This window comes from Mirounga angustirostris, unplaced genomic scaffold, assembly GCF_029215605.1.
Source record: "Mirounga angustirostris isolate CCGP_5_RB_7025 unplaced genomic scaffold, mMirAng1.0.hap1 SCAF_10, whole genome shotgun sequence".
NCBI classification, from domain to species: Eukaryota; Metazoa; Chordata; class Mammalia; order Carnivora; family Phocidae; genus Mirounga; species Mirounga angustirostris.
Window position 1 is genome coordinate 542,516 of NW_026991718.1, and position 14,280 is coordinate 556,795.

Consider the following 14,280-nt stretch of genomic DNA (forward strand, 5'->3'; position numbering starts at 1 on the left):
TTGATTAGATTGCTTAAGAAAAATGGGTTTAAAAACATTCACTAGCTAAGATAATTTTCTAAAATAATATATTTGTTAAACCTAGAACTAAGAAAAGATCATCAAGCATTTAAAAACAAAAAAAGTAATGAACATCAATGACTCAGGGCTGAGATCTTGGAAGTGGCTGTTCAGCAACCCACTTAGTCCTCACAACAGCCCCCTTATGGTGTTGTTGTTGCCTCCATTTCAGATTAGAAAATGATGCTCAGACAGGTCTGGTAGTGTGTCCGGGCTCACCCAGGTAAGGACATGCTCTGAATTTTCTCTCACCAGATCTCATCTGCTTCTGATATTAAAGAGCCTGCAACGGACAGGTCTTCTCAAATGCCACTGTGCACAGGGATTACCCGGGGGTCTTCTTAAAATACAGATTTTACTCGAGTAGGTCTGGGTAGGGCCTGAAATTCTGCATTTATAACCAGCTCCCAAGTGCTGCTTAGTCCACGGATGACACTTGAAAGCAGCAAGGTCTTTGGGCGTCACTTCCCTCCGTTTTCCCGCCTTTTGCATCTCCTTCCCTCTGCCTTGGCCTCTTTTCCTTTTCTACACCCTCCCCCCCGCCCACCTTCCTGTACCTTTAGAGAGCTTCTTAACAGGAGTGACCTACTAGTGTGAATTAGTACATTAGCGATTCCCAAAAGGATGTGCAGAAATAAATCCACTCAGAAAACAGGTAATTAATGCGAAATTCCTCTGTGCACTATTCAAAAAGAAAGAAAGATTTCCTTCAAAACTATTGAGTATTTTAGAAGTTTTTGTTTGTGTAAATTGCTACTTAATCACAGTCCAGCTTCAGCTGTCTGAAGGCTTCAGGGATATTGAACAGTGTCAGATCATTCAGACTTCATTGAGCTCTTTGGTATTACCTAGGGATTGCACAGTATTTTTAAAGCTTGGAAAATAAAAGGAAAAAAAAAAAAAGAAAGCCCACCAAAGCAAATTGAATCTGATTTCTTCTTAGTCCTCATGCTCTGTGGGGCAAAATAAATCATCAGCTGTTGTCCAAGTACCCACAGTGCGTGAGCATTGTGGTCTGTCGCCCTGAGCCCTGCTAACAGCCAGGGTCACCAGTCAGGAGGGCAGCTCCACTATACTGCCGTATTTTTCGGGGCCACCTCAGGTCATATTTATGACTTAATAGCTGTCATTTTTGCCTCATTTTAGTGAGATGTGCCCAGGCTCTTATTGATAAACGAACCTCAGGAAGAGATTCTGGATTGGCATGTTTGAAAACAGCCACAAAGAGGTGGTTATTCGTATTTGCCAAAAAGTTAAGACTTGAGATTGGGATTGTGTGTACATCAAAATTATTTCCTTTGTAGGAATTTTTCTTTTGATGGAATTTGATTGTGTTAATTATTTGCAAAAGTCATGCTTTTTACACTACGGCAAGGCCATTATCATATCATGAGTTGATTTATTTGCAGTTCTCTTATTCCTGGCCAAGTGCCCCAGTTATTTCATGGAGGCTAATAAATAGAAGATACTACACTGGAGAAGGTCTCCTCCACCCAGCTCCATATGTAGTGAGGAAAGTGTGTGGCGTGTGGATCAATGACCTGAGTTGCGGGATCCACGTAGAACAAGAATATTGGGGTCTCTCACTGTTGTCGCTCACTTAGGTTTACTTGCTTCCCCTCCTCGCTCCCTTCTTCATCTCGCCTAGCCTTTTACACATCAGAGTTTGCACATGCATTTCCCACGGAGGCCAGGCAGGTAACGGGAATGAACGAGCTGGGCTGGGCTTACGGAGAAGTAGGAGGGGGTGGGGGCTGGGGGGAACTAGTCTCACATTGTAGACAATACAGGAAACAGCTTCGAGCATGTCCTTTTCATCCAGCTTTTCAAGGGGAGCTGGGTTGTTAAGAGAGTAGATGTGAAGAGAGCTCATCACAAGGAAAAAGATTTCTTTTTTAATCTAAATGAACTGCTGGATGTTAACTAAACTTGCTGTGGAATTCTTTCATCATACATGTAAGTCAAATCATTATGCTCTTCACTGTCCACTTACACAGAGCCGTATGTCAGTTATATCTCAGTAGAACTGGGGGTGGAAATAGAGGAGCTAGAAAAATCTTGATTTCCTGTAAAAATTTTAAATTTTGAAACATTGGCATGTACCATGCAAGCCAACACAAAAATTCAGCTGCCAGTTTGTGACTTCCATATAGAAGATATGACTGAGTTCCCTTCAGGCATTCAAATTCTAGGACATTTACGTTTATAAGAAATCACTGTGGCCTGTGTTTTTCTTGTTGGAATGCAGTCTTTCCTTCCCCCATTCCCAAATAAGAACAATAATTTTATTTGTGTAGTGTGCCATGATTATATAAAGTGCTTTTTGTATTTGCTATCTCTTTTAATGAACCTTAACCATTTAAGTTCAAGATGGAGTTATCTTTGTATGAATACACCATGCAGAACCTGAAAATTCTTTTACCAAGGATTAGCTTATTAATATTCTCACAATCTGTCTTTTTACTCTGAATAATTGCTTTTGTTTGGCTGACACTCTCTTCCATTCCTTTTGTAAAGATCCTCTTGTGCTACATTACGTAAGAACATCACTTTTCTCCAATTAGTGATTCAGTGAACATATTTTTGTTGTTGTTGTGCTGCTCTTCTTCTCTGTTAATAGAGCTGTTTCAGAGGACTCCTTATCTTTTGGGCCAAAACCGATTTGTGGATGTGTGTTTCCTTTAGTAGTTAATTTTTTTTTAAATAGTGTGTAGTAAGTTGCTCTGTGCAGTATAATAACCTCCTCCCCAGAAAATCCTCACTATAGAGAAAAAGGTGGAAAATGGCTATTTGCAGTGAAACTATGAGTGATTTTTTTCTTTTATCTGTTTTATAACTTTTTAAAAACATTTATATAACTTTTATAATAAAGTAAAAATGTTTCAAAATAATGTTCTCTTTTTATTCCTAAGCTCATTAAATCCTCTCCTTGCCTTCATAAAATACTATATAAATGGAATCATTTTCCTTCTTCCAGTTCTGTTTTATTTTTCACATTATAAAAGTCATAATTGGTTTTCACCCACTTATTTACTTCAAAAATTTGAAACCCACAGAAAAGTTGCAAGCATAGAAAAAAGAATACCTGTATACTCTTCCCCTTGATTTGCCAGTTTGTTGCCATTTTATCAAAATTTCTGCTCTTTCTCTGTCTCTCTGTATGTGTGTGCATGTGTATTTGATGAGTCACGAGAGTGACTAAAAACTCAGATTGAAATGAAAATATTAACTATTTTGCAGCTGAAATCCTTAGGAGATGGTGTTTAGGTTATGTCCTTGGGTAGCTTTCCCACAGAGTTGCCTTTCACTTCTGTGTCATCTTACTGAACACCAGTATTCACGTGGCTATACAGTGAGGCTTGCCTAGAACATGGTACTTCCAGAACACAACACTTCTGTCCTAGGAATGAGTTTTCCTAATTTTATTATGTGTTCGAACTATCAACCCGAAGTTAGAGCAGATTTCCCCAAAATGTCAGGTGTCGTCAACTGCACAATAACTCCTAATGTAAATGGAATCTAACTCAATGTGATGACTTGGAAAACACAACAATGATCTTTCTATATTGCGTCAGTATCTGAATAATTGTAATCTGCTGCCACCGTGTTCTGGAACATGCCCCCATTTGGTCTGGTAGCACTGTGTAGTAATTGATAAGGCGTTAAGATCGTCCAAGTTCAAATACTGGCTCCACTCCTTACTTTGTGACCTTGGACACTACACTTCTCTGTGGCTGTTTCGTCATCTGCAGATTGGAGATGGTATTAGAATACATGAAAGAGTTAACGATGAAGTGGTAGAATTCATGGCTCCTAGTCACTTCCGTGGGTTGCCGTTCTCATTCTTGTTTACCATATTCAAGTCTTGGGTAATTGTTGTACTTCCGGCAGCTCTTCATGACTCCAGCTCCTTCCCCTTCCAGCTCATCCTACCTGCTCCCCACTTGGCACATGGGTGACAGGGTCAAAAATCAGCTTCATATTATGTGAAATTGCTTTGGACTCCAGGCCAAAAATGTGCTTTAAACTCCTTTTCTCATGAATTATACCTAATTGGACCCCTGCAGGCTTCACCAAAAAGGGCCTGAGCCTGCCCCACCTGTACACTTCTCTGATCACTTCACGTGATTATGGTTTTTCAGTGCTCAGAAGTCCCCCGATTATTCTCATTCCATACAGAGTTAAGACCATATGTCCTCAATAATAGTGGTTGCCACTAATTGAAGCACTTAGTTATATGTCTCTTAATGTATTATGTGCTTTACATTTATTATTTATGTATTTGTTTCATTCTCAAAAGAGCTTCATGAGTAAGGGGGAGGTATCCGTCTCCAATTTACAAATGAGGAACTGGGGCTCAGAACCATTAGGTGGCTTCTTGGTCAACATCACAATGTCAGGAAGAGGTCAGTCTGGGAGCTGAATCTGGGCCTGACAGCTGCAGAGCCTGTGCTTTCAAAGCCTGAAGCTGCCTTTGCAGCCTTAGGTGTGTGCTCTTGGCCATCCAGGTGAGGAGACCTCTGCTAGCTACCTTAGCCCCCTCCTCTCATGTACCACCTGGACGTCTGTGCTTTAATCACCCTCTGGACATGTGCTGTCCTTTCAAATCTTTGGGTTTTTTTCTTGCTCTCCTCTTTGGATTCTTTTTCCCCACCTTGCCATGTACATACATCCCATCTGGCTTTTATGACCCTGCTCAAATGCCACATCCTCCATGAAGCCTTCCCTGATTCTACTCGCTCTTCCTCCAAAATGATTATTCATATTTACATACATTAGTAATTTGAATGATAGTCACTTTTAAAATCTTTCTATAGTGTTACTAGTTCTTCGAAGGCAGGAATCCTATGATTTTCGTCCCTGTATCAAGCACAAACTGGTGCTTTGATAGTACCAATAATAATCATAATGATCATTATGCAGGCTATGGTTATTATTTATTAAGTACTTCCTCTGTGCTGTGTGCTGTGGCTAAGTACTTTATATACATTATCTTGGTTTCACAGACTCCAAGAGACACACTTTCAGGACCTGTCTACTTAACTATAAAATGGGGATGATGACATTCGTGATTTTTATCTGGGGCCAGGGTTCATACTTATATCACATTCCCGCAAAATGCTTTTCCTCTGCATGACACTGTCTGCTTACTTTCCACATAGATTTCCAGGAAATCTTGGTAGTCTCCTTTTCTTGCACCCCAGGTTTGCCAGTTTTGATACATATCAAGGACACACATAGGTAAAGCTAACAAATGACTTGGTAGATTTAGAAAATGCTTGAGCCAGTTATCCATGGCGTCTAATCATTTCTTTTATTCTGAAATACAAATAATGAATTGTCTTTTTAATTTGAATTCCCATGAAACTATTGACAAGTATATTATAGAATGCATACTAACAGAAACACTCAGTGGTAATTGTCGAATCTTTAAAAATTTCCTGTGGTCTTGTTAGGTCATGAATTTGGGACTTGGTCTAGGTGATTTATTGCTGGAAGCCTCATAAGGATGTGGTTACAGCAAAACCTATATGAGTCAGTGCTTTAGCACTGCTCCCCAGGGCCCTGTGCAAGTGAGGTATCTAGTGGAGACATCTTAACAGTAATCTAGTATAATTCATTGACATCATCATCAAACCTGTTGCTTTCCTGAGATGGCCCATTTGGGATTACAAGGGAAGAGATTCTGGTGCCAGATAGAAAGTTGCACAAATATTTCCTTCTCTGAAGCCTTTTAGATGTCACAGTTCTTTAATAAGCATGCATTCGTATTTTATCTTTAGGGTAGTATGAAACCTGATGCTCTAACCCCATACTGAAATTCTATCACAGAGAACAGTGGTAGAAAGAATATGGACTTGGGGGTTGTATTGCCTATTCTAGATATCTGTGGTCATATCATATTCCTTCCTTGAAGCCTGTTTCCTCATCTATAAAAAGGAAGTTACATGTACAGCCTAAGGACTATAGTTAACAATATTATCTATTTGAAGGTAACTAAGAGAGTAGATCTTAAAAATTCTAATCTCAAGAAAAAAATTGTTGTAACTATGTCAGGTGATGGGTGTTAACTAAACTTATTAGTAACCATTCCACAACATATACGTACATCAAATCATTAAGTTATGCACCTTAAACTTACACAATGTTATATGTTAGTTAACTTTACAACTGGAAAAAATTTTAAAATAAAATGGAATTTTTAATATCTACATTGCATAGTTACTGTCAACTAGAAATAGTTTATGTAAAACTTAGAATGATGCCTGGCTCTCTGTGTATCATTAATAGAAATAAACCATACTTCTTATTAAACTTTGCCTAAGACATAAAGTAGCTAAGAATATATTGACTATTTTTCATCTGCTTTATGTAACTCGATATGATACTGCTTAAAAATCACATTCATCTTACATAGTTTTTAAAATACCTAATATGGTTGCCTTATGCCATTTAAAACCTAAATTTTTCGGGGCGCCTGGGTGGCTCAGATGGTTAAGCGTCTGCCTTCGGCTCAGGTCATGATCTCAGGGTCCTGGGATCGAGTCCCGCATCGGGCTCCCTGCTCCTTGGGAGCCTGCTTCTCGCTCTGCCTCTCTCTCTCTCATGAATAAATAAGTAAAATCTTTAAAAAAAATAAAAAATAAAAAATAAAACCTAAATTTTTCTTCTCAATAGCACAAAAAAAAAAACCCAAAAAACCAGTGTCACCCAACAAACCAGTCTTTGGGTCAATCGCCACATTTGATTACTGGGATTTTTTTTTTTTTTTTAAAGACTTACGAGTTTCTTTTTCTTTTCTTTTTTTTTTTAAGATTTTATTTATTTATTTGACAGAGAGAGACACAGCGAGAGAGGGAACACAAGCAGGGGGAGTGGGAGAGGGAGAAGCAGGCTTCCTGCCGAGCAGGGAGCCCGATGTGGGGCTCGATCCCAGGACTTTGGGATCACGACCCGAGCCGAAGCAGACGCTTAATGACCGAGCCACCCAGGCGCCCTGACTTCAGAGTTTCTATCTAACCCTTGATTTTGCCCTTCAGAGAAGACCTGGTTTCCGCCGAGGACCTGCTGGAGTGGCTGCGGCCCTTCTGTGCTGATGACACCCAACCCGTGAGACCCCGCATTCAGGTGCTGCAGATTTGGGGACAGTCCTTTAACCTGACGGAGGAGGATGGCAAGCTCCTTGTGTTCTTTAGAACGGAAGCCATTCTCAAAGCCACTTGGCCCCAGAGACAGGTAAGGGAGCATCCATCTGGCTATTGAACATTGTCCCTGTTCAGAATCATTGGAGCTTGTTTCTTGATTACTTTCAGTGACGCTCCAGGGAATAATCAGCTCGGTGATGCCAACTTTCCACTATGTTCCTCAATCCAGCCGTTTAGGAGTTAAATATGTACAGCAGAGTTGGTTTGGGTTTTTCCATCTGTTTGAAAATGCATATGCACTGGAGGTGATGTCTCTTTCACCTCACATGTGTGGATCATTTTTCTCTTTGGAGGCTATAGTCAGGATTCTTCACAGTATCAGTTAATTATCGCAGCTCTCCCTGTCCCTGGAGAAAGGCGGATGGAAATGGAAACGCAGTGTGCCGTTCAGCTAATTCATTCTTTTCATACTCTGCCCAAGCAGGCAGGTACCTCGTCTCTCTTCCGTACCTAGATTGGTAATGTAGCACACACACAAGATCTCAGTTTCTCCATCCAATCGTTCAAGACTCACTCAGTCCATCATTTCTCTGCAACCTTCCCTGACCATTTCAGACTTAACTTTGAATTCCTCACATTTGAGCTTTAATTGTGTATATGTATTATTATTGTTATTATCATCATCATTACTATTAAAGTCTTGTCTCCCCACTACTGTGGAAACTCAGAAGCCCTGGAGGATGTATTATTGTCTTTTGAATTCCCCTAAATATGCTGTGCACATACTCTGAGCTCGGATACTTGTTGATTGAGTAAATGGGAATGCTGATTCCCAAATCAAAGAAATTCGGTGGTCATTGAAGTTTGGCTCAAACTGTAAATTGATGCATCCTAAAAGACATGGATGTAAGGATCAGTTATCTCAGTCAAGTGCGTTAGCCTGCAGGGTAGACTATATGCCAATAAAATAAAACTTCCCACGTAATCTATTCTGCAAGAGTTTCCTGGAAGTCTGACTGCGACTCAATTTACCTTCTAATTTTGAAGCTTTGTTTTGTAATTAATATTTATGTCCTTATTACTACATTGAAAGAAGAATGAATTTCTTTTTTTTAACAGTGAATCAGATATTAACAATATCTTGAGTCTCAGAACATCTTCATAATTATTATCTTATATATTCTTATTTCCCTATATGAGAGAAAGAGGTAAATACTATTATCTATTCTTTTGAGTTAGAGAATTTGAGATGCAGAAAAGATGAACTTATCAGAGATCCTCTAATCTTGCCAAATTGCTGAAATGGATTATATTATAAAAGTCACTGGTATCTGAATAATGCTCTTTCTGAAGCCCCTTGACCTTACCGACATACTTAGTTTCAACATTTTGCCTTGAATTACATTAAGAGATCACTAACAGTCTTTTTAAAGAGAAGTCTGTGAACACAAATGCAATAGACGATGAAGTATATTCCAGGTCTCTGGCATAGTCGACGTTAGAGTTATGCTGGTTTTAGCGACAGGAGGGTTCATGTAGCATCTCCGAGGTAAGCTCAGAATTAGGTTATGTTATGTTTGCCACATGGGATCTTGGATTGTGACTCATTCTGAAACAAATGAATGCTCCTGCTCTTAGGTGCTTTTCTGACAGAACCTCCAGTTTCCAAGTTCTCAACCTTGCTCAGTTTCCTCTTCCTTGATGGCTGGAGCCGGGTGGGGCCATAGGGCTGGTTTCTCTGGTCGGAGCCTCGCTTCATGTTATGTCCAGTCTCTATACCAACAATATTTCAAAACAATATGGAGACCAGGGAAAGGGGAAAACATCCATCTTTTCTGTCATGTTGAAACAGTAGAACAGACAATTTGTTATTTGGGGCAAAATGCTTCAGAAATAGCATGAGTATAACCACTGTTTCTTCTCTTAAGCTTTCCTTCACTTTCCAGTTAACCAAAGAACAAGTTCCAACATTTATAGGATTCCAGTGATTTCTGAGATTTTAATTTCTTTATAGCGACGCTTTTTCCAAAAACAGGATCTAAGGGACCTTAGCCTTTGTTAAGATTCCTTTTCCATGTACACTTTTCTGAACTGACTGGACTATTTCACTGAGCATGGTCTGGCTTCTCTCCTTCGCTGTCTGTGTGTAGAACCTCATGTCACTGCATTTTCAGGCTCTTAGAAAACATCTCTCCCAGCATTTCTGACTCAAGTAAAATTCACTTTGTGCCCCCTTACTCTTTTCATGTTCTCCTCCTTTTCCTTTGTCCTGGTAGAAGAGCAGTTTCCCTGTTCTTGGAAGCTAATGAGCTGAGTTTCTTCAAGTATTTGGTAGCAGAAATACAGAAACTACCCTCATGGCTTAATTATGCTGTTCATCTATAGTTTTCTTTCCCAAATAAATGAAGTCAGTGAGTTTCTCCTCCTCCTCCCATAAAAATGAAGTATTCTGTGTCAGCCTGGCATTGCGATTCAAATCTGTTTTGGAGGGCAAGTGAATTTGGTCAGGAAACTCTGCCTATAACTATAGATAACTGTTCGCTACATGGAAAATGAATGCAGAAAACTTGTAGCTTCACAGTGGAAACAGCAGCAACTTTTAGAATGTTACAGAACTGTGCCCAGAGTTTACGTTGGAGGTCATCTCCATTATTGTTTTTACCTTTCAATAGAGCAGTAGAAAGATCAGGGCCTGGTGGACAAATCCTTTGTAAGCATAGGGCTTGGCCGCCCTCCCTCCTCTGTTGCTTTATTGCCTTAGAGAGGATTCTGAAACTGAGCCTTGTCTACTTGGTGTGCCAAGTGGAACCTTGAACTGGAGGAGGTAGAGCATGGTTTGCTGTCATTTCTGCCACACACGCTAAACTCTTCCTCATCTCTCTACCCGAGACACCTAGAAGACCCCAGAATGTTGACTGCAAGGGCTCACATCTTCTCTGTTCCTTGTACCTTTCTTTATTCTCAAAGGTAGTATTAAGGGTAGAGGCAGGCTCTTACTGAGCAAAGATAAGAATAGATAATGATATTGCAATGTTCAATTACCAGAAAATGTAGGACTGCTACCTTTGCTGTGGCTGGTAATCCTCTTAGGCAGACTTTGCATACATCAAAGAGGGACTTAATATTTAATTATCCTCCAGGTGCCCAGAGTAGTGGCCCCACAAATCAATGTGTTGCTGGGAAGCCAGCCAGCTCCTGCAAAATTAAACAGGGTCTGTGGAGCCTGCTACCTCACTGGTTCTCAGAGAGACAGCAATTTCTAGTTTTCTAATGATTAGTTAACAGAATTAAAAATTCAGAGGCCCTCATTTTTCAACTGCCTGAGAGGCCTTCCTTCCCATTCCACAAAAGTGCCCTGGCGTGAAGGACAGGGGAGAAGGGAGGGAGAGAAAGTTTTTGGGTGTGTGAAGGGATGAATGTATGGTGTTCATTCCCTTGGTACAATTTATCTGAGTTTTTCAGGTTTTGTAATTTTCTAGTTAACTGGTGCATGAAAAATATGGGCCAAAATACTGATGTTTCCTCAAAAAATTCCATACCCCTTGACCTTATAGTTTTTTCTGTTTTTGTATAAAAAGGGACATGTGGCTTAGAGTTGCTCCCTTTAAATTTCAATCTGTCTGGATTTGTGGTTCTAAGTGATCACCAGAAAAAATTAGTTAAAGAAAACTTATTATTATTTTTAAGTAGGCTCCATGCCCAGCATGGAGTCCAGTGCAGGAGGGCTTGAACTCATGACCCTGGGATCAAGACCTGAGCTGAGATCAAGTTGGACTCTTAACCGACTGAGCCATAGGCGCCCCAGTTTAAGAAAACTTCTAATCTTATTACAAATTCCTGCATTTTGCCTACTTTGAAACATGCAAGGACATATTAACTCTTCTGGTCAGAGGCCAGTATGGCTTCATTTGCCAAAACATTAACAAAATACACACTTCTTTATCAGAGCTCAGAAAATGAACAGTAGGATCGGTTCAGTATGCAAAGCTAGATTTGGTTTCTTACAAAGAATTTACTGTTACCTTAAATGTCTTCAAAGCTAAGACTCACTGCCATAAATGATTTGCTTAATCAAGCATAGGATAATATTTCACGTTAAAAATATATGTGCCTACACACATATATCCCACACATGTAAATTACCCATACATATAATATATCTTTAATAGCCCTGGAAACCGTTTCCTGGAACCAGAGGAGACTTTGGAAAGCCTGCCAGTTCCATAGTCACATTTTATAGAAAAGGACATGATGTCCAGAAAGAAGAAGTTACCTCCTCTGATTTTAGCTTAAATGTCACCATTTCTAAAATGACTGCATCCTAAAGTAGGTCTCTAGTCACAATCTATATCATAACCTCTTTAATTTTCTTGTAACCATCACTATCTGCTAAATTCTCCCTGCCTGTCCTTCTGTCTGTCTGTTATATGATGTCTTTCTTCTTCCATCTGAATATAAATAACATGAGAACAGGGATCTTACAGACACTCTCAGTGAATAGTTGTTGACTAAATGAATATTAAATTTTTAAAAAACTTATCTAAGGTCACCTTTCAAATGGCAAGGCCAGGACCCCTGAGTTTCAATTTGCTGTTCTTGCCACGAGTGGGGAAGGATTAGACCACGCTGCTTCCTCCTTATACGTAAGCAAAAATGATTTGTTTGGAATAATGAAGAGGTTTCCTTGCAGAGTGGCCTGGTGCTTTTAGATTGATACTGTTTTGTACTAATTTGCTGTACTTTGCTGACAGTGATTTCTGACCAGCCAGTTGCTTCTCAGATGGAAGCAAATGAGTCACAAGCATATTTGTCCGGACATAAGCAAGAGGTCTGAAATGTTCTAACAGATTTCAGTGTGCCTTTTCTCCTAAAATATATTAAAGTTGAGAGAGCATCTGTGTTACTGGGGTCTGCAAATATTTGGAAACCTTGGAAGGCCCCTCTTTATGAATAAGGGTTTTTTTCCTTTAAAGATAGTCCCTCTTGTCATAGGTATCATCGGGGGAAGAGGGGACTGTGGATTGTGTATGAAGTGCACATTACCACATGTAACCTTTAGAACAGCCTTGCTAAGTCGTTACCATTCTCTGGTTAAGAGGTCACATAACCTATTAAGGTCACCCAGCTTATGAATGATAGTACTGGAGTTCAAACCCAGATCTGTCTGGTCTCAAAGCCTGTTTTCTTGGCCCTATACCACACTTCTTCCCATCTGCCAGGAAAAGATATTCAGCACTAACGTTTGGGTAGCATTGGACTACATAAAGCATGCTCTGCTTATCTTCTCTTTCTGCTGTGACTTTGCCTGGATTGAATGTGACTGGGCATGAAGAATGAGGAGTTTGATTCAGAAAACAGAAAGCTTCATCTCTTAGCATTTTTCACTGTCTCAATACAGAGCCCTGTGTATGTTCACTGCCGCTCAATCAGAACGTTCTGAAAAATGCCATGCCAATTAACTGTTGTGTATGAACTGTTCATTGAAGATTCTTCAAGCAGAGATTATGCACCATTCACTGTGCTATACAAGGAGACCAGGCAATTAGCAGTAAAGCATTTGGGTTCTTCACGCAGAACTGCATTCAGATCCCAGTGTTACCGCTTGTTGGCTCCTCAACCTTGGAGACGTCACTAACTCTCTCACAATGGGATAATGCATGTAAATCTCTAACTCCAGCCCAGGTAAATGGGTCCTGTTGGTTGGCGACTCCGATCCAGTGGAGCTTGTAGACAGAGAAGCAAAGAAGCAAATTTCCTGAAGACTGTAGATGCTACAGTAGATGTCTGCACAGTGCATACGGCTCAAGGGAGGGCACGTAGCCATCACGTGTGGAGGCAGTGAGGAAAGCCTGCTCCGACGAGGCGAGTCTTAAACTGAGTTCAGCACAGCTGGATGTATGGCGTGAAAGCAAGAGATAAAATTGGAAAGAGGCCGGCCAGACTACTTCCAGGGTCCTGCACAGGTTTCACCTTGACGGTGCTAAGCCCCCATGGAAAAGGGATGCCCGAGAAGCAACGTGATCAGATATGTTTTTAGGAGGAGCCCTCTGACCTCTGCATGAACAGTGGGCTGGAGGGGTGCCGGTCAGTGGCAGTGGTCAAGTGGCCTGAATTTGGCCTTGAACTTGGTATCAGCTGTGAAGATAGAGGAGGGTAAAGAAAGCTGAAGGGGTTACCACCAGGGGCCTGGGGGACTGCTTAAACATAGGGGGACAAGAAACACGTTTGGGGTCCCTCTGATGTTTACCTAGGTTGCCTAAGGACAAAATGGCAGTAGGAAAGAGCAGAGGACAAACTAGTTTTGTGGAGAAAGATACTTAAGTTCAGGGCTGTGTTTTACATCTAAAAAACACTTTTGCGGGGGCGGGGGCTGTGTGGTGAGATAGGGAGGCTCTGCTTACCCCCTTCACTGGGCAGACTTTCTTCATAGCCTTATATATGTCCTAGGTCACAGCGACCTCTTCCTAGGACGCACACTTGGGTTTAGTGTATGTCACCGGGTGGGACTGCTTCCTCCATCCCAGGGCCCTCCTCCCGGGGTCAGGTCAGCTCAGGACCCACCTGGGCTCTGTTTGTAGTGGGAGAATCACATCCAGGGCCTCGCGCCCCAGAGGCATGAGAACCTCAGCAGCCACGCTCGTCGTGCTCCTAACCTCTGCCATAGCAGTGCTGTCTCTTCGTTCCTTCTAAGGATTAGAGAGAAAAGTTGAAGGACAACAGGAGAAGAGGCAGGAAACATCTCAGCATTTGGATGTTGGAGAGTGGTGAGGCTATGAGGTAGCTGGGGATGACTTCTCTGTTTTTTCTTTTAACTTTTTGTTTGGAAAGAATTTCAGATTTACCCCCAAAATTGCATAAATCATAGAGGCAGTGTAACAGCTCATCAACTCCTATGGAAGGTAGGAATATGGTGATTAATATCACTACATCAAGGATAATCCTCTACATGGTGGTAATTATTTCCTATTCATGAAGTATGTTTATGTGCATTAATATCTATTTCATATTCACGAATATCTGAAGGTAAAATAAGCCACATTGTCGGTGCCTCCGGGAAGATGCAGATTTCAGGAGG

The 14,280-nt window shown here is 40.8% G+C and overlaps 1 protein-coding gene across 4 annotated transcripts in view; it reads left to right on the plus strand.

The window, feature by feature from the left end:
* The window catches only part of NBAS (NBAS subunit of NRZ tethering complex), a 322,841-nt gene that overhangs the window by 281,140 nt on the left and 27,421 nt on the right, over window positions 1–14,280 (plus strand). For all 4 annotated transcript variants that reach the window (XR_010405385.1, XM_045884116.3, XM_045884117.3 and 1 more), the window contains one exon: window positions 7,101–7,296. Coding sequence is in view for 3 of the 4 variants with exons in the window: in XM_045884116.3 (XP_045740072.2) it covers window positions 7,101–7,296 (196 nt within the window). In the remaining variant the exon portion in view is untranslated. The remainder of the gene's footprint in view (window positions 1–7,100; window positions 7,297–14,280) is intronic.